The sequence below is a fragment of the Heloderma suspectum genome, chromosome 8 (genome assembly GCF_057233095.1).
Source record: "Heloderma suspectum isolate Gila_16-S chromosome 8, 16-S_ref, whole genome shotgun sequence".
Classification (NCBI taxonomy): domain Eukaryota; kingdom Metazoa; phylum Chordata; class Lepidosauria; order Squamata; family Helodermatidae; genus Heloderma; species Heloderma suspectum.
This window is the reverse complement of record NC_139465.1, coordinates 38662837-38682552: the sequence shown is the minus strand read 5'-3', so window position 1 is coordinate 38682552 and position 19716 is coordinate 38662837. Positions and strand designations below refer to the sequence as shown.

General features: G+C 42.4%; 1 protein-coding gene across 1 annotated transcript in view; it reads right to left on the bottom strand.

Annotated features, from left to right (window-relative positions):
* Positions 1 to 317: 317 nt before the first annotated feature.
* Positions 318 to 19716, bottom strand: part of PLA2G15 (phospholipase A2 group XV) — a 50231-nt gene continuing 30832 nt past the window's right edge. Inside the window, exons 5-7 of the mRNA XM_084812894.1 lie at positions 16785 to 16883; positions 11668 to 11892; positions 318 to 9399 (exon numbers count right to left, since the gene is read on the bottom strand). Coding sequence (XP_084669020.1) covers positions 8888 to 9399; positions 11668 to 11892; positions 16785 to 16883 — 836 coding nt within the window. The 3' untranslated portion in view covers positions 318 to 8887. The remainder of the gene's footprint in view (positions 9400 to 11667; positions 11893 to 16784; positions 16884 to 19716) is intronic.

Sequence of the window (19716 nt, the reverse complement as noted above, 5' to 3'; positions counted from 1 at the left end):
TGGTGCTAGCATACAAAGCCCTAAACAACTTGAGACCAGGATACCTGAGAGAGCACCTTCTCCCTTACCAACCTACCCCATCACTGAGATCATCAGAGGGCATGCTCCTGGTGGTTCCACATGGACCCATGATCTGATCAGAGTCCACCCAGAGAAGAGCCTTCAGTGTGGTGGCTCCCCTCCTATGGAACTCTCTGCCTCTGGATGTCAGGCAGGCACCAACACTGGGTTTTTGGCACCTCCTGAAAACAGCTCTTTTCCAGGAAGCCTTCCTTGGTTAACCAGCTGTGGTTTTATTGGCACTGTTATTTTAAAGAACAACCTTAACACAATGTTTCTTTTTTAACTTTTTTTCATTTTATCTCATTATTCACTGCTCCAGAATCTGTTTCGATGTGGAGTAGTATACAAATATTGCAAATCAATAAAGAAATAAAACACGAGGACGACACCATTGCCTTCATGTCCTGTTGTGGGATTCCTATAAGCCTCTGGTTGGCAACTGTGAGCACAAAATGCTAGAGCCTCAATAGGCCTTTGGTCTGATCCAGCAGGGCTCTTATGTTCTACTTGTAAATAAACCAAACAAGTAGGACCTGTAAGAACATGTTGTATTATGGAGTGCTCCTGATGACAGCTGTCTGGAGACCTGCCCTCTGCCAGGATATTCCATTCTGCTTCCATCCATCCTGGTTTCCTATCTCCCTTACAAGTCAGCATTGAAAAGGGTTCCCACTGAAGGATTTTTTGAACTTCTGCAAATTTGGGTTCCCCCCCCCCCCCAAGTCTGCCAATACCTCCTTGTGCATAGGTGGTGCTTTTTGCCTACATAAGGACTGGCATTTGGAGAATTGAGATTACTATTAGTTTATATGATGTTGATGACCATAAGTCTCCAATGATGCCTCCTCCAAAGGAATCCAAACCAGAACGTTCTGCCCCTGGAACTTCTTGCCACATGTAGAAAATACATTGCAAGACATTACATTTTCCACGTGTATCCTTTTCCAAAGGAACAATCTGCCTCTTGGCTCCTAATCTGGGTGAAGACAGTGCTATTATGGCAGCCTTGTCCAACCTGGTGCCCACCAGATGTTTTGGACTACAACTCCCAGCATTCCTGACCACTGGCCATGCTGTCTAGGAGTAATGGGAGTGAAAGCCAAAAACATGTGCAGGGCATCAGGTTGGGAAGACTGTATTATGGAGCAATCAATACAGCAGGGGTGGACAGATCAGGACTTACCAGTAGATCACCTGATGATTTACAGTACATCAGCAATGGTTTTGGACTCTGAATTCTGTAACAATAGTGGCAAAAGGGTCCCCCCACCCCTCTGCCTAAACTAAGCTGGTAGGACAGCGTTCCCCAACCTGCAATTCTGGGAGTTGCCATCAAACCCAACTAGGGATGTCCAGATTTTGTGAAATCTGTCCTGTGTGTGTTTTGTGGATTGTACAGCGTCATTCATTCGTTACAGCATCCGTTCAGAGGGATTCAATTTCTTTTCATTATGTGGAAAAATACACAGATAATTCCGGGTTCACAACAACTTATGTAATTTACATTAGTAATATGTAGCGTATTGTCCTTCGTTCCATTCAACTTTTCCCTGCGTATATTTTCCAGTCTCAGCAGAAACTTGCATATCTTCCTACGAATAGATTTACGTAACCTTTGGGGAAATGAAAAAAAAGATCCGAAAGTCCATGGACAGTGCAAGGCCCAAGGTCAGTCCACAGCAGATTCCGCAAGTCAGATTCTGAGAAATCCAAACTCATTTTAGTCTGTCTTGAATTTCTCCAGCATCTGTAAACACATCTGAAAGACAGCAGGTGTGGGTGGGGGTGCAGTGTTAGAATCTCTGATCTGTACTCATAGATCTGGATTTGTACACAGAGGATATCGCAGTGTATGGCAAAGAAGACTTTGCCTTCTGAGCCATTTTTTTAAAAATCTGGCTGCACTCATCTCCCAGCCACTATTTTGTACCTGGCTCCAGTTAGTGGATCTCAAGGCTCATGGGGGGTGGGGGGTGGGAAGGTTACAAGTGGAAGACAGTGCGATCTGGATCCCTGTCAAATTCTGTGAATGACTCATGGAAATGGCAGGAGAAAAGCCTTGCTTAGAATCAGACCTGTAATACAGCATAATTACAGATTAGGGTAGAGCCTTGGGTAAGAATGGAGGGTGTGGGACTCACCAAATGATGTTTGGTATAAGCACATACCTATTTGTGGCTGTAAAATGGTGGAAGTTGTGCTGGACTAAAGATTATGGAGCAGGAGGGGTTAAGTAGGAACTTAAGACCCAAGGGCTCATTTAGTCTAAGCCTCTCCATTTTTAAATCTGTGTGTTTCATTTTCGAGTGCCGTGCGCCTTGTTTTGTCAGATTGTACGTGGTTTTTGAGTTTATGGTTTTAAGGTTTATTATGTATTTAAATTGTTTTATGTTTGTCTGTTGTAAGCTGCCCAGAGAACTTTTATGTTATGGGGTGGCAGACAAATGACACAAATAACTAAAATATTTGCATCTCATCTTTTGCGAGGTCGCCTTATAGCAGCTTTCAACAAAAGATGCGAATATACCATACAAAAAGATAAAAATGGCAGGGAAATGATAATTTATTAAAATGATAGCCTGCAGATTAAAGCTAGGCAAATATAATTAAAAGTAGGGCTGTACAGATTTTGAAAAAACATTTCATCTGCATTCCACAGATGGTCAAGTGCCTTTCATTCCGTCATCCGCTCACTGACAGAACTGGATTTTCCCCATTTGCACAAATTCATATTTGTGGAAATTGATACTTGCCAAACTGTGTGAATCTCCCCCAAAATGCACAAATCCCCCCAAATGCATATTTTCATAATTTAGCCTATGGGGGAAATGCACATTTTCAGCTGGTGTTTTGTTTTTTTTAAATGCATACTTTCTATGACTAAATTTGGGTAAAATTGTGGAAGTTTTAAAAAAAACTAGTCCACAATGACACAGAATCCATGCAGTTTAGGAAAAGCTGGTCCACCATGGAATCCACGGGTCAGATTCTTAGAAGTCCGAACTCACTTGGTTCCATTGCAGATTTCTCCAACACACCTAATTAAAGCCATTAAAGAAAAGGACAGATTTTGCCTGGTGCCTAAAAGGAAACAAATGTGTCAGGCAAGAATATCTAGAAAAGGAGTCCCATCATCTGGGCACCAACACTAAGGCCATTTCACTTGAAGCAGCCCACCTAACCTCTGAAGACACCCACTAAAGAGCCTCTGAAGGTGATCTTAAATGGCTAGGAGGCGCAAACAGGAGAAAAGTGGTCATTTAGATGCAGCCCTTTGCAAAGGGAGCTGCCTAGTTACCATTCAACTTGGGCTCTTACAGCCGAACTCAGTGCGATATTAATGTGAATGCAACAAACTAGCAGATTAAAAAAATGTTAATAGCCTCAGGGGGATCTGAGCAGCAATAGGACCTTGGGTCACAGAGAGTAAGAGTTTAACCCCCACCCCATTCCCACTGCCTGCCTTGGTGTTGGTGAAAATCATCCTCCCAAACCTGATTTTCCTTGGGAAGGAAGATTATGTAAATAGCTTCCTGGAAGAAGGGGGCAATTTTCATCAAGACAATTTTCATCTCTCTCCACCCACCCGCTCTTTACTTTTAAAACACATGCTATATTCATTGCATCCACTCAATTAATAGCACATCTAATTTGGCCCTTGAATGTTACCATTCACCAGCCAGATCAGGTACTATTGAATAAGAAACCACTATGAGGAGTTTGCCCAGAAACACAAGGCTCAGGTGGCCAAAGGAACATCGTATGACCAACCTTTTCCTAGAAAGGCAGAATTAACAGCTATCACCTGATGAAGGACTTTAGCAAGCCCTTGGCAATGCCACAGCTGCCAATACCAATCACATCCAGTTCCAAAAATGTTATGTTGACCTCAGCCCTGGAGTGACCTTTGAGAAAACAAGGAACCAACCAGCACCAACCCTAGTCATTTATGTAAAATGTTGTGCACAGTAGAGACACAGATAAAGGGGAGGCTGGCCCCTTTTCCCTCAGACCTGGCAGAGGAATGTGTTTGAGCCGGTTAGTCTACAGAGTCAAAAAGGTAGAATTCAGCAGCTGATTTTGCATGTTCTTCTTGGGTAGCTGACAGCAGCAGCTGTTAAAATGCTGGAAAACAGGGCTCCTATTTCACAGAGCCGCCACTCGGACAACTTAGTCATGACTTAAGTACAGTCCCTTTGATTTCAATGGGAACTAAGTTCAGCTGATCCATTAGGTTTGGAAATGTTCTTGAAATGCTTATTTATATATTACTGTTATTGCTGTTTGTTTACCTTGTATATTGGAGCGACTCTGTACACTGACATCATTTTCTTTGTGAAAAGGCAGCTACTAGCGGGTAAAAACAATCTGCAGGCTAGTGGGCTAGTAATTCTAGTGGGCTTATTTATAAGGCTGGGCTTGTTCCCCCTCCATCCACTCTTAGAACTGGCTGAACATGAGGTGCAAGCCTGATAACACAGGAAACATGTAGCATTTGATCAACTTTATTATGTTATCAAAGTATGACAAATATGCAAAAATCTGCTGAACATTATATTCAGACGCAAAGAGGAGGAAAGTGTGTATAAAAACAATAGGCCTTACCAGGCAGTGTTCTATACAAAATACTGTTAAGCAGAGAACAGCAAAGTAATTGCGCAGTCCCTGAATTTTTGAACATCTCAAACACTACGTACTTCACAAACTAGCTTAATGGCAAGAATTCTTGACTTTGGCCTGCAAACCCCTTTGCACTTATTGCTCAGTGGTGAAGTCTACCCTTCCTAGCAGAATCACATAGCGACCTTAAAACTTTGCAGTAACATTCCCCACCTACCCCCCAAAAGGCTGAAATTCCATCCAGCACTTCCTCTCTATGCTGCATCAGAGGCAGTACATTTGGTCCTTAGAAAGTATTTTGGTTTTTGAAAAACATCTGGGAAGAAAGTCATAGGGATATGAAAACTGGATAAATTTGTAACACCTGGGAGTTCCAAGAGACACTGTGAAGAGGAAAATTGAATGTGTTCCTCCTATGTTCCCAGGTCAGCGGCAGCAACCAGGCTCCAGATCACCAAAGAAAGTGGTGTATGCCTAGTGGAAATTTGACTCTTTGAACAGTTGATTCCCAAGCTATATAAAACTGTTTTGAAACTACCCTGTTTCAAAAGTAGTATGGCATGTGACACAGGAAAGCTGCTGCTTGAGAAAAACAAGTTTCATAAAAATAGTTGCACAATTTGTGGGATCCTGGCCAGGATCTTCAGATTGCTTGGAAGAGTTGCAAAGCATCCAGTCTACTTATTACATGGCAGTGAGGTTTGTGGACAGGCATCGTTCAGTGGTGGGTGTATTTGCAATGTCCTGCATTGTTGCATGTATCAAGAACCTGGAGTCTGAGCGGGCTTGACAGCAAATGGCAAAACACAGTCAAACGTAACTGCATTCATTATTATAGGATAAAACAAAGGAGTCAATTCATGATGCTAAAACAAAAGTAAAAAGAGAACAACTGTCATATCCCCAAGAGAACCACCAACAACACACCTACTGCTGCCAGCCTGGCCATATTTAATTCGATGGCAGCTAGCTGGCACAGGCATTGATAAGAAAACTCACTGACCTGGAGTTAACAGGGTGGGGTATGAGATGAAGATCTGGATGGATGAGAATTTTTATAGCATTGTGAAATGGGATTGCGAAGTATACGGAATACAATTAAGTGTTGCATGGCACCACCAAAAAGGACTAGAAGTCAAAGCAATAGGGATCAGTTATCAGCTACAGCAGACAAGGTGATGAATGGTCACAAAACTGATGGTGAGCATACAGTAGTCGTACATTATAAACACAGGTGGCCTTTGACTTAACCACTTAGTCCTCATCCACAGCTAAACCAAAGCACATGTTAACTGAGCATATTCTTCTGTTACCCTCACCTCCATCTTTCTCCCCTATGTTATAACTTTGATTGGAATCTCCTCAGGTCAGAGATCTGTCATTATGTTACCCCGCTAAACACCATGCATACCAATGCCATGCATACTGATATAAATAATAATGTATAAATTAGCAAGTTATTGAAGAAATATCACATCCTTCTTTCCAGTAATGGATTTCCTCACCCAGTTCTCTGCTGTCACACCTTCAGAACCTGCCATGAAAGTGATGGGTGTACTTTCTTGTGGATTTTCCCTCTGGCTGTGCAAGACTAAGAACTAGCTCTGCATGTAAAAGGCACCCCTGCTTCACCCTCTGAAGAGAAAATTTTCGCTCCAGCTATCTACATGGCACCAAGCATAACGGTACCTTGTGGCTATAAAGCAGATAAGGACAAAATAGAGAATATCTTAGTAGACAAGGTGAAACCAGATTCATGGCCAACCTTAGCACTATAATTACTGCCAGTTTAGCAGGTTGCATGTGCAACAAGACCTTGACAAAATTATACTTGCAACTACACTTAAAGGAAAACAGATTTATGCTGACAATTAAAAGGCATGGCCTGAGGAGACAATATCACAGTGCATGGCGTAGGAGGGTGTCCGGTGGAAACTTTCAGAAGTTTCCGTTATTAGCAAACCCATGGTGTTTATCGGTAGCCTTGTTTAAGTTGGGAAGCTGAATGAACAAGATTATACATTCCATAAAGCAATAAATATTTTACATTGGGAAAAAAGTCATCTGTTTTTCGAAGGACCAATATTATGCAGAAACTACTGCAATGTTACAATACTCAGTGTTCTGATCCAGATTTTCTAAAAGCTTCAGAGGAAAACATATTTTAAAGTTCTACAAAAGACTGGTAACATGAAATGTGTACTTTCAGACTGTCTGCTGTCACTACAGATTCCACTTACTTTCAGGAACACTAGACTGGAAATGGCTAGAAGTGTCCACATCTGTTGCTCTGCACACTTGCTGAGGCCCAGGCTCTTTACTCAGAATGAAGCTCAGACCTCCAGATCAGTCTGACCTTCAAACTGGGGCATTTGGCACAAATCTCAAGGACATCCAGTGTTAGAAGCACCCCAACACAGACCTGTTTCACATCTAACAACAAGCCACCATGGGATAATTTCCCTGCAATGCTTGTTGTTGCAGTGCCAGCTGCCATTTTTAAAATGCAAGTCATGGCAGGGGCGCACTATGGCTTATTGTTACATGTGAAACTGACCAGGGTGGGTTGTGTAATTCTGACACAGTCTCACTCAATCATGAAGGGAAAATAAGCCACGGTGGCTTATTTTCCCTTGCTGGTGTGGTTTCTCATGTCACCCAAACCCAGAAAGTGGCTTGTTGGGGTGGGTAACAAACCATGCCACAACCCTACGAAAGCCCATGTTCCGGCTGGCATGACACCAGCATGCGCTGAGTGGTTAACAAACCACATATCCCTAGATGATCCCTCCATGAGTGTGCAAACCGATTCACTAACTAGATACAGATGACTATAAAGCAACCCATACCCAGTAGCATGCTGAACTCAAACCAGGATAGTTTTGTTTCACCATGTCATTTGCTTGTTAGCTTAATACAGGAGATGGTCACAAGCTCTTATTTGGGTGATGAAAATCAGCACACGCAAACTCTGTAATCAATTTGCTCTGGAAGGAGGAGGAATCAGTCTGTCCCTAACCCAAAAACTGACAAGAGGGACAACTGTGGGGTCAACTTGGGCTTCTTTGTGGTCTGCACAGTGCTGCCCCCAGAACAATGTAGGTAGCTTTTTCTAGGGGAATTCTTGCAATTGTGGCAGGAATCAGGAGCATGAGCAGCTTTGTATCCTGTCATTTTGCTCTGTGGGACAAGGCTTGATCTCCCCAGGGGATATAGAGTTAGTGAAATACATAAGAGGGTTATGGTGCAAGAAAAGCAGACTTCAACAAGACACTGAAACCCTGTAACGGCTAGGATTTCTGGGCAAAGTTAGCTTTACTACAAATCCAATTTAACTCCACCCAAAAGTTTGGCTTGTAACTCACTTTACCACGCAAAGCATTGTTGGAAGGCCACTCCAGATCACAGGACGAATGCATCTGGCTAAAACAGCGCTTGACCTGACACTGGCCTTGGGGAAAAACGCAAGACTTGTCAGCTATTCAAGTGGCAGCCTACTGATCTCAACAGTACATAGAGACCACCACCTTAAGGTCATTCACTACAGACAAGTGAAAATCCACAAGTTACAGTAGTGAAAATCTTGCTGTCTTCAGCATTTTCACCACCACCTCACTCAGGCAAGGACCAAACTGACAGGCTCAGCTTAATGCTAGAAGATGTTATCATGAACTCCAAGGTATACTGTATCTTCTCCAAGAACCATACATGTCTGGCTGGATGTCACCAACCCCATGTAATATTAAATCCATGTGTCTGTAATAGCTGCTGCTGGGACTACACTTAATACCTGCTTCTCTAATGGGAACAATGATAGAGTATTTCTTACCCTTCAGAACAGTCATGTTAAGTCCTAAAGTTTTCTCCTTTATATTACAGCTCAATAAGCATGGAAAGAGAAAGCCTTCCCTACATCCCAGAGAATAAGCACAGCACATTCTTCCCACAGATGGACACCAAGACATTGCACTAGAGATGGCTAAATGCACCTGGAACAAGCCTTTTGGATGTAGGACACTGTGGTGTGTTATGAGCACTAATCAAAGAGACAAGTGATCATTAATTGACATCAAACAGATTTCCAACAAGGCCCAACAAGCCAAATAAACAGGCTTTAAAAAGAGGAGGCCCAAACAGTAAACCTTCCTCCCCCTATCTTAAAAAGGCCTCCAAGCATCATGGAGAAAAAGTGTTCTGTGCCGTGTCAAGAGCCAAAGAGAACCTTTTTGACGTAGGAAATTGTTAAGGGATTGTAAAGCATGTCAATATGCTCACTTCTTGGCAGCTCATAGAGTATCACCTCCTGTTTCTGCTGACCCAGCCACTTCTGACACTGCAAGGCACTTTGCAAGTTCACTGTTCCATCGCCATCTCCATGAAAGATCTTAGGCTCCTTGTCTGGGAAGGTTTCATAGAAGAATGAGTCAGGGGTGTCTACCCCAGTGCCATAAAGACAGTGTATGCGTACGCCTGGAGGAGACATCTTGTAGACCAAAGCTTCTGTCTCTTCTCTCATGAGCCAGCCATCTTCAAAACCAATGTCAGTATAAAACCTGTGATAATCCCGGATAGTATAATTAGCAGATGGTGTGCTGACAAAGATCTTATCTGGAGGCCACGTGTAGTTGTAGGGGAGCAACCAGTTGGTTGAAACTGCAGATCTCTGCTGGTCTCTGATCTTAAGGGAGCTGATGACAGAGATCCGGTTGTTGTCACCTGTGGCATTACAAGTAAGTCTCGTTCATTATCATGAGTTGTCATAAACCTATCACTCAGTTGTTAAACTCATGACCCAGACCAAAACAAAAGTGTAGTTTGAAAACTGTCTTAAAAATATATCCCAATGTATGTAGGAAATGTGGTAAACCTATGGCTGACTTCACATATTAACATCTTTGGAGAAAAATTGTAATAGATAAACCAAATGGTTGGATATACTCGGTTAATAGATTCCCTATGTATATTACTGGTTTTTTAAAAACTAGCATGGCTAGAACATATGAATTTAGTAGGAAACATGATAGAATTTTTGCAGCTAATAACAGCTAAGTGGCATTCAGCCAGTGTGCAGTCAGAGAAGAAATGGCTAAGTAATATCGCATATAGCCATACAGTCACAGTGTCTAAGCTTACAGATTTGGCATGTCTAAGGTAAGGTAGACAAGAAAAAAAACGAGCATTTCTGGGCATCATTTATGGAATATATTAGGGTGACAGTACAGATATTTGATACTAAAGCTGGTGTACACTAAGGAAAAACACTCTCCTATAAAAACTGTCATCTAATGTTAAGAGCTTCCTGTAATCTAAGTCTTATCTTCCTTGAGAGAGGACTGGGTGGTTTCATATAGCACAACAGGAGAGGATCTCACCAGTTACCGAAGACTCTCTCTCATCTATGTCTCCTGATTTCTAAGATCAGTTAAGAATTGCCTCTTGAAGAACAATACATAATCAGTGGCTTCCCACAATATGGAAGCCAATCATCTGGGAAATTGTTTGTTCTCTAAAAGTGCTGTAATACCTATTAAGGGCTGGTTTTCAGCAGTCACCAAGTTGGTTTTAGCATGAAGCATTTAGCTACTTATTTCAAACAGATACTCCACTAATATCATTTAATACTGTTTTAAATGTTGCCTACCTCAAGCCCTCAGAACAGAGATGAATTCATATCTACACACACTAACCAACGGTGTGGCAATTAATCCTCCATTGTGTCTAGATTTCCCTTGCTGTTCCCTTCTCCTTAAAGGTCTATGAAATACACCCATTATGTTTTTACCCAGAAGATAGTACCAGATTCTTCTGTAAATGTATGCACACTTACTGATCACCTGTTCAGAAGCAGGCAGCAGTTTATAGGGGTATAAAAAAATGAGACTTATATTCTGCCTTTACAAACTGCTTTCATACTAGACATGAGTCCTCCCTTCCCCTTCTCATTTCCTATCAGCGTCCCCTTGATTAGGAATGAATGATTACTACTTCTCCCTGAGGTGAGCAAAACAGAACCTCCATTGCAGCCACCCACTAGGACAGCACTCAGCAGTTGCAGAAGTGGTTCTTAACACCACATGCCTTGCCTATCCCCTTGAAAGGGGCAAAGCAGACATAAGTTAGAACTATGTTAACAGAAGGCACGGTGGAATTTCAAAGGCCTGGAAAGAAACTGGGAAGCAGACAGATTTCATCTGCAGGCCTGATGTTTCCCATCCCTGGAACAAAGGGAAAGCACAGCAATTTCATATTCAAGTGTCATCCCTGGTGATGTGTTAATTTGTAACTTGTCAGCTCTGAAACTTCATCCTTGGGTACCTCTATTTGATATAGGTCCTCAGCTACGGTCATCAAAAGCAATGGTTCAGATACGGGTCTCCCTCTTAGATCTTTGTCATCTAGGTGTCCTACCAACTCCCTGCCTAGCTTCCTGCTTCTGATGTAAAGCTATGTTTTTATTTGCTCTTAATGTTCTTCTAACTTGCCTTATCAACTTTACATTTATTTTTCCAGACTCTGTAGTGTCCCCCAACCTCCACAAAATTGGGGGCATAACTTCCTCTTTTTAAAGGAAAATTTGACAATTTTTTTAGTACTAAAACTGGACTAACGTAGATTCCTTAGAGTTTAAGTAGATTCCTTAGAGCTTCTCCACAAAAAAAGAGAAATCTTGAAATGGTGGGGCAGAGAGAACCTGAAAGCACAAATTAGTACATGACATTTTTAGTGTTTTATGTTTAACGACACATGGACAAAACATTTTATTATTTTGCTCAGGCTATTGCTTGTGATGTCCACTTCTCAAAATCTGTTTCTACCAATCTGTCCAATATAGAAGGAATGCTCTCCATACTCAGAAATTGGGATGCATACGAACTGCACCCATTCGTGGATCAAACTCTACTAGTTGTGATGCCACCTGAACAGAGTTATCCACAAACACCTGTCCATTCAGTGTAATTCTCCTTCTGTAAGACACACACCTACCTGATGCTAGTACTCGAAGAGTTTTAGCCACTCCTCCCCATGGAGCACCCAGTGATACAAAATCCCGTATGTATTTGTCTTTCCAATCTTGAGGCTGATGGCTAAGGAAGTAGAGAATGTACATATTCCCCATGCTGTGGGCAATTAAGACCACCGGCTCGCCATATTCTTCATACATTATCTCTATCAGTTTCCGAAGGGCCACGAAGTAGTCTTCATTCTCATCTAGAAGAAACATGACAATTAATCCAATCGACTGAATGAGTTTATTCAGTATCTCTATTTTTATTTCATTAAAAACAACATTTGTATTCCACTTTGCCACCAAATGCCAGCCTCCCAAGGTGGCTATTTCTCAATGTGAAATTATTGCTAGGTTGCCATAATTGTTAATACTTCGGTCTTTTCTCTCAAAGTACATTATAAACAAGTGCTAACTAATGAAATGTGAGGCGCATGTTCCAAGGGTAACATGCAACTCGTCTCTCCCTCATGATTTATGATGCTTTAAGTTCCAGATATATATGGAATTCATCCATCTCACCACAATTCACACCATCATATTCTTACAGAAAGTTTTAGTCATTTGCACTTCCTGTGACACGTTTGTGTAATGTGGGTGAAGGGAAGCCCCAAGACTCAACATATGAGATTCCATTAGCATCCTGAGAACCATGGCTCATTTTAAAGTTTAGCCATCCCAAGTGTAGCAACTGTGTAACATGCTCCAATTCCTAAAGCAAGAGCAAGACTTCCCTAGGGTTGACCTGGGGGGGGGGGGGGTCATTCTTTGCAGGCAAGGATTTGAAGAGTAACTGCAACACAGTCACACAAAGCTTTTATTTAGGGGATCAGATGCTATTTTTGTACACTGAATTCATGCAAGATGTGCACTTTAGCACACACCAGTCCCCTTCCTACCAGCAAGGCTGACAGGGACCACTAGGGCTGACAGGGACCACTAGCACAAACTGCAGTTTGTATGGCTAGTTTCTTCCTCTGAATGTGGAGATATCCCAGAGGAAAAAGGGTACAAGTCTTTTCCAAAGACGCTTCCCTGTCTGCCCTCCCGGTTGTCCTATATCCCCAGGGAATTATGCAAAATTAAATGCTAAAACCATGCAAGTTAGCAGAGGCCATCCTATTTGCATTTTCACTTAATAAGTACATAAACCACACTTAATTTTTCACTCTGATATGTACTCAGTTATACTTATGAAGTCTTTGAAGATATACTTATAAGCCAGTGGGCAACTTCTGGTGAAGACTCAGATCAGGGACTAAGATTTGCAGTTTAGGGAAGACTTCCATGCTCCACATAGTTTCTTGCTTATCCCCATCACTAACATATACATACATGCAAATTTGCCTAATAACCAGTTAAAACAGGGTGCATATTCATCTTTTCTTGGTTCAGAAATTAGCTTTACTTTTCTGGAACATTTTCAAATTTTTAAGCACAGAGTATACACCTTTCTGTCTATATTTAAAACGAAGTTATCCCTGGTTTGACAAAGTATTTTATGTTACACAGCATGGGGACCTATCAAAAAAGTTACTACTAAGTCAAGGCATCTGGATGAACTGCTATTCACTATTCAACCGACTCCAATTCTACATGCAAAGGCTACTCCACTGGCATTTATTAATGGACTGGCAGAACTAGCTTCCCTCCAAGCAGTCTATCTTCTGATCAGAACTGAAATTTGAAATTTGATCTTATGTTTTTGTTAAAGATTGGGAACTTTTGATTCCTTATTGGAATAACACATCTAAACATGCTGGTAAAATCCAAATGTTTGAATTGACTGTAAATTCTAAGGAACATTGTCCATTCTTATCTATATTACGTATATTTCTATAAGTTGTAGATTACATGTTTCGAAGTGTGTGTTTTTCCTGTTTAGCTTTGTATTTAAAGATCTCTCTCTTCTTGCTTGTCGGGTGTATTTGGTCATAAAATGTTAATTTATATATTTATCATTATGTTCCATTTCTTTCCTTATTCTTGCATCATGTATTTTTATTTTAAAAATTTAAAAGAACTAAAAGTTGTACCCACACATCTGCAAAGGTTTGGCAGGGTTTCCCCATCACACTCAGTCTCCAGAGGGAGCAATCCTAATCGGGATAGGCGGCCACCTCTGAACTTGGAGGCGGCCGCCTATCCAATGTACGGCGGGAGGAGCACGGAGGGGATCCTCTCCTCCGTGCTCCAGCTGCCCTGCATTTGTAGCTAGACAGCCAACACCCCCTTTTGCCCTGCTCCCCACTGCTCTTATGAGCACAGAGCCTGGGGACGATCCATGCCGCCTATGAGGCAGCGGGGGCGGGGAGGCGGTTCTCCAGGAACCAACCAATCCTATGGCCATCTAGCCACTGTCTAGTGGCCATAGGATTGTGTCCAAAGCCTTTTAGATTGACGCTGTATGGTTCAAAGCAAAAGCTCTTTATCTACCTATTTTTACATATAAAAATACACATACACGTGCACACTCATTCTACAGCTAGGAAACTGCTGCTCTTTAATTTAAAAGAGTATCTTGATTATGTAATCTGATGCAGAAGGGATGCAAAGAGAATGTGTTGGTTCACACAGGAGTGTTCATCACTTGACTTCTGTATACTAGATGACTGGCAGCTAAACATGGGAAGTGACTGCATTGAAAAGCACTGCTTCTGAGTTGACTCTGGATAATTTTAATGACACCCTTTTATCAACATCTATCCTCTAGGATTCAGCCAGAGCACTTTGGCTTGTTGTAACATCTTACGTCTATGATGAGTAAAGGTCACCAAAACCTGTTTATAAGCAACCCTGTAACTGTTTAACTATCAGGTGACATTCAGTTGCATCAGGGGCTAAACAGTTAAAGGCAGCAAAAGTGTTTACGAGATTTCATGTTCCCAACTTGTTTTCAAACTAGTAGCCTTAACAGACAATAGAGCTCGAAAGCTGACACATTGGCAGGCTTCTGTGAAGTGCACAGAATCTAAAGTTCAAACTATTTTCTGGGGACTGAGACCAGATTGGGTTGGGAAGTTAACTCTCCATCATCTTTTCTCAAAAAATGAGTAAAGGAATCAGCACTTCATTGAGAAAAGGAAAGGGCTGTAAAAGCATGAATACGTTCCATTCAGATAGGGGAAGTTATTTTTAAAGATCTGCCTCTCCTTCTTAGCCCATAAGTGGGCTGTCATGGTGGTTTACAACCATTAAAAGTGTGGTCAAATAAAATATAACAGCAAAACAGCACTTAAAACCTCAAAAATAAGCAGCACAGCCTTCCAGTCACAAGAACTTAACCAACAAAAATAGTGCTAGCAATATGGCAGTGCAAGAGCCCTTCTCAACAACAAGGCTGTTACCTTTTGTTTGATGTTCTAGTGAACTAATTAGATGGGGTTTCCTATGTGGAGAAGGAAGGGTACCACAATAGCTCTGCTCTTTGGGACAGGACTATAATTCAGTGGGAAGAGCACATGCTTTATATGCAGAGGTTCAAGTTGAATCCCTGGAGATAATCAGGTAGCATGTGATGGCCGGGGGGGGGAGGGGGGGAGGGGGGGACCTGCCTGAGAGCTTGAAAAGCCACTGCCCGTAGACAATACTGGACTAAACAGACAGTCTGAACAGGTGTAAGGCAGCTTCTTAAATTCTATGTACCTATGTCAGCCTCACAGCCCTCAAGTCCAACCTCAACCAGCAATCATGCTCTTTAAGATCTTTGAGCATTAGGCAGGAGAGGGATCATACAGGATGAGGTGCTCCTTCGGGTATCCTGGATTCTTTAAAGGTCATCACTTTGAACTGGGACTAGAACTGAACAGTGTAGTTCTTTCAGCACACGTGAGGAGTGTTCTCTAACATTGTGGCTAACGCATTCTGAAGTAGGATGTGCTGCGAGTGAGGTAGAGGTCCAGCTATTCTAGTTATTTGAAGTATTTATCATCTTGACCTTTTGTGTAGACTAGATTTCAAAGATTAAACTTGCATGTTTTGGTACAGCCTTATTTATACCAACTACTTTCCCCATCAAATGTATATTTGTATGAGCTGCAGTGTGTGTCAATCTTTTTAAACTAGATCTTCAATTCATCCTGCTACATAACCTTAATCCCCATAATGAAGTAGGGTTGGCGGAGAATTTCTCCCCGAAACTTGGCCCCCCGAACAAGCGCCAACGTGTTCGGCCCCCCGAACAAGTTTCGGGGAGAAATTCTCCGCACCCCCCCGCCCCCGGGACGGGACTTACCTTTGCCGAATGTCCCTCCCGGCGGCGGGTCCGGACGGCGGTTCGTCGGGTCTTCGTCAGGGGCAGGGGCGGGGGCGGCAGCCGATCTTTCGACCGGCTGCCGCCGCTGCCATTCCAATAAAACTAAAAAAAAAAAACGCCCCCGTGATAGGCTACGTGACGATTAACGTAGCCTATCACGGCTAGATTTGCAAAGTCAGCCGTGATAGGCTACGTCAATCGTCACGTAGCCTATCACGGGTGACTTTAAAAAAAAAATAGCACGTACGGATAATGGCAGCCCCCATAGGGAGCCGCCATTCCCGTTCCTTATTTGGTCGCTGTAGTCTACGTAAAGATTACGTCGACTACAGCGAAAATAAGGGCAACGCTATTTGCGTTGTCCTTATTTTCGCCGTAGTCTACGTAAAGATTTACGTAAACTACAGCGACCAAATAAGGAATGCAAATGGCGGCTCCCTATGGGGGCCGCCATTTGCGTACGCGGTGTGTTTTTTTTTAAGTCACCCGTGATAGGCTACGTGACGATTTACATAGCCTATCACGGCTGACTTTGCAGATCTAGCCGTGATAGGCTACGTTAATCATCACATAGCCTATCACAGGGGCGTTTTTGTTTTTTTTTTACTTTTAATTTCACGGCCGGGCGAGGCAAGGCGCCTCCTCCCCGGCCTAAATTTCAGCCGGGCGAGGCGGGAAGCCTCTCCCCCGGCCTGAATTTCGGCCGGGCGAGGCGGGAAGCCTCCCCTCCCCCGGCCTAAACTTTGAGGGGAGAGCAGCGAAGCGCCTCCCCCCCACCGCGAAAAGCTGCGAGACCAGGTAAGTGGGTTTCGTGCACCCCTATAATGAAGTCTTATTTACTTGGGGCCTTCCGCCAATCATAGGGAGCGCCTCTAATATCTTCATCCCGTTGATAGCCCAAGTCTACCAGAGTCTGCACCAGAGTGTAGAAATAGGTACCTGTGGATAAAATAAATTGAATATCAAAGATACTGCAAGGCCAGTTAACACTGCCTTTTGTCCAAAGTAAACTTTAAAACTCAGGATCCTTCTAACCCAGCTCGCATACACTGGCACTCAAGCATGGGATGGTTATAACATTGGGTTTGTTCGTACATCACAACAGCCTAACCGAGGCTGCAGCACATGCAGCTGACATTTTGAATATGCAACCCTGCTCAGTTGTGCCAGTCATTAAATCAGTTTGTTCATATTAATATACTTGCATAAGCAATGTGACATCAGTGAAAACTCTCAGTACAGCAGTTTGATGTCCATGAATCAAAAAGTAAGGGGCTGGCAGAGCTCCATACTCACAGGAGCTGAATGGAGGCATTGCACAAATTCCTTTCTACAGTATTGCACCGCCCATGAGAGATAACTGCTCCCATTAGCTCAAAGTCAGAGGTAACCAGAAGGAACATGTGAATTATCCTGTAAAAATGCTACTTTGTAACCATTTCAACTCAGGATCTACTATTTAAAAGTAGACTATAGCAAAAACAGCTTTATATCCTACCAAGTTTAAGCAGTACGCATTTTATAATCCACTTCAGCACTTTTAACTGGCTCAAGATAATGCTTTAATAGAAGAGAAAAAGCAGAGTATTTGTAGACTGGTTATTTTAAGCAACAAAGGCAACTGGAAATGTAATAATACTACTGCATCTATGGGGGGGGCAGGGGAGAAACAGATACACTTTCAGATAAGTCTTCCTTAATTCAGATGTCAAGAAGGCATTCTAACCTAGCCTTTTCCCTAATATGTTAATTTTGGCTGTGAAAGATTCCCTCCCCACAATGCGGAAACATTCAACTATGTGGTTCCTGCTATCTGCAGTCTAAAGTGTTACAGTCCAGAAACAGTTTGGTCTGCAGTTATTGAACAGAAACAAAAACTTTCAAGTATCCACCTGGAATACAAATAACAAGGAAGTAAATTGCAGATCTCTTTAAACTTTCTAATAATAGCAAGGAAATCATTACATCGTTTTCCTCCCAGGGCAGATTAATCTTAAAAGCAGGGAAGACATATGGTCCAATTTTCTACAGCCTATTACTGGAATAACAGCTCTTGAACATCATGTCCACTGAGCTCAAAAAAGGTAAGGTCTTGCCCCCTTGTGCATGTTGTGATACTGCCCATGTTTAGACATCACTTCAAGCCAGGAATCTTGACTTCATAAACCACAATGTGAACAAGCAGCATGCTTGTAGCCTGTTCGATCCTCCCTTTCTGGGAGCAAATGAGCAAATCAGCTTTGTGTTATGTCCAAACTTGGGATTATGGTTAAGTGTGCCCAAACAAGCCAGGATTCATATGCCAACTTCAAGTCCTGATTTAAAGCTGGCTTATAAACCCTGGCTTATTTGGCTTCACATAATCATAATTCCAAGTTCAGAAGTAATGCGAAGCTATGCCTTCTCGGACTGTTTTACCTGCACAGCAAAGCAGGAGCCAATGGACTGTATACACAAGCACACTGCTTGTTCACATTGTGGTTTATTAAGCCAACTGCTTGGTTTATTAAACCAAGACTCCTGGCTTAACGTGACTTTTGTTAGGTCTGTGTCAGCAATAATGCCCAATTTTCAAACGCAAAACAATCTGGAAATTCAAAACACAGGCTATTGCCATTTGAAATCACAGGGGTTTTGCTCCTTTTTCAAGCCTAATTCCAAAAACACATTCTGCTCTTGTTGTGCTGTCAATTTTACATTCTTTTCAGTTGCTTATCCTCTGCAAATTTAAACTATTCCTTATTTTCTATCTCAAACCCCAAACTGTTACCTCTGTCTTGTTCTTCCACATCTCTCAGAGACACCTTTCAAATAGTTTAGTTCTGAGAGTTTTTCTAAGCTGATTAGCCCTCCAAACCACCCATTCTTTTGCATTCATTCAGCCACAGAGACCTATAATATATGAACCCATGGGGACTTCCTTGTAGAAATGTAGCCAAGGTAATGTAAAAGTTTGAAGAAAGCAAAGCAATTAGCACTCATATTGGTTCTCCTATATTGGTCTAGTTCAGGAAGAACTCAAAGCATCACATCACAAAAAAAACTCAATTTGTTACACAGCTGCACCCTCCCTCCCCAATTGCAATGAATGAATAAGCCGCAAATAGTAACAAGCGATGTACATTTAGGGATGTTGGAGGAATCTGGTTGAGGGGTGGAGCTCAACAAGCTTTCCTCAGCTTGGCCCCCTGGACTCAGTTCTGTCCTCCACCAGCTGGCCCGACTTGGTGTGCAACGAACTGGGCCAGCTGGTGGAACTTTCACAACGTTTTTTGCAAAAAAAAATGCACATTCTGGCTGTAAATTGTGCAAATCAAGCTATAATCTGCCCAAATTGTGCAAATTTGCATGATTTACAGCCAGAATTTTGTGCAAATTATGCAAATTTGTGCAATTTGCAGCTGTAATATGTGCACACATGTGGAGGAAACCACACAGCTTTGGGGAAACCACACAGCTCAGCTCACAAAAGCAAGCCAAGTCAGGCACACCACAGAAGTCCAGCAAGCCCCAACATGGCTGGATTTCCTGGCAAAAGACATCCCTATGTACAGTCAGGGCCAGAAATAGTGGAACAAGGATAACTGTTTTGGCAGTTCACCTCCGTACGCCACCACATTGAAGTTGAAAGGAAACACACCCAGATGGGAGCGAAGTCAGGACTTTCAGCTGTAATTCAAGGGGTTTGACAAAAGTGGGGCACCAACCATTCAGAAAGTACGGCCAGTTGCACACACACACCCATCGTTGGTGGTTCATAAGTAATGGAACA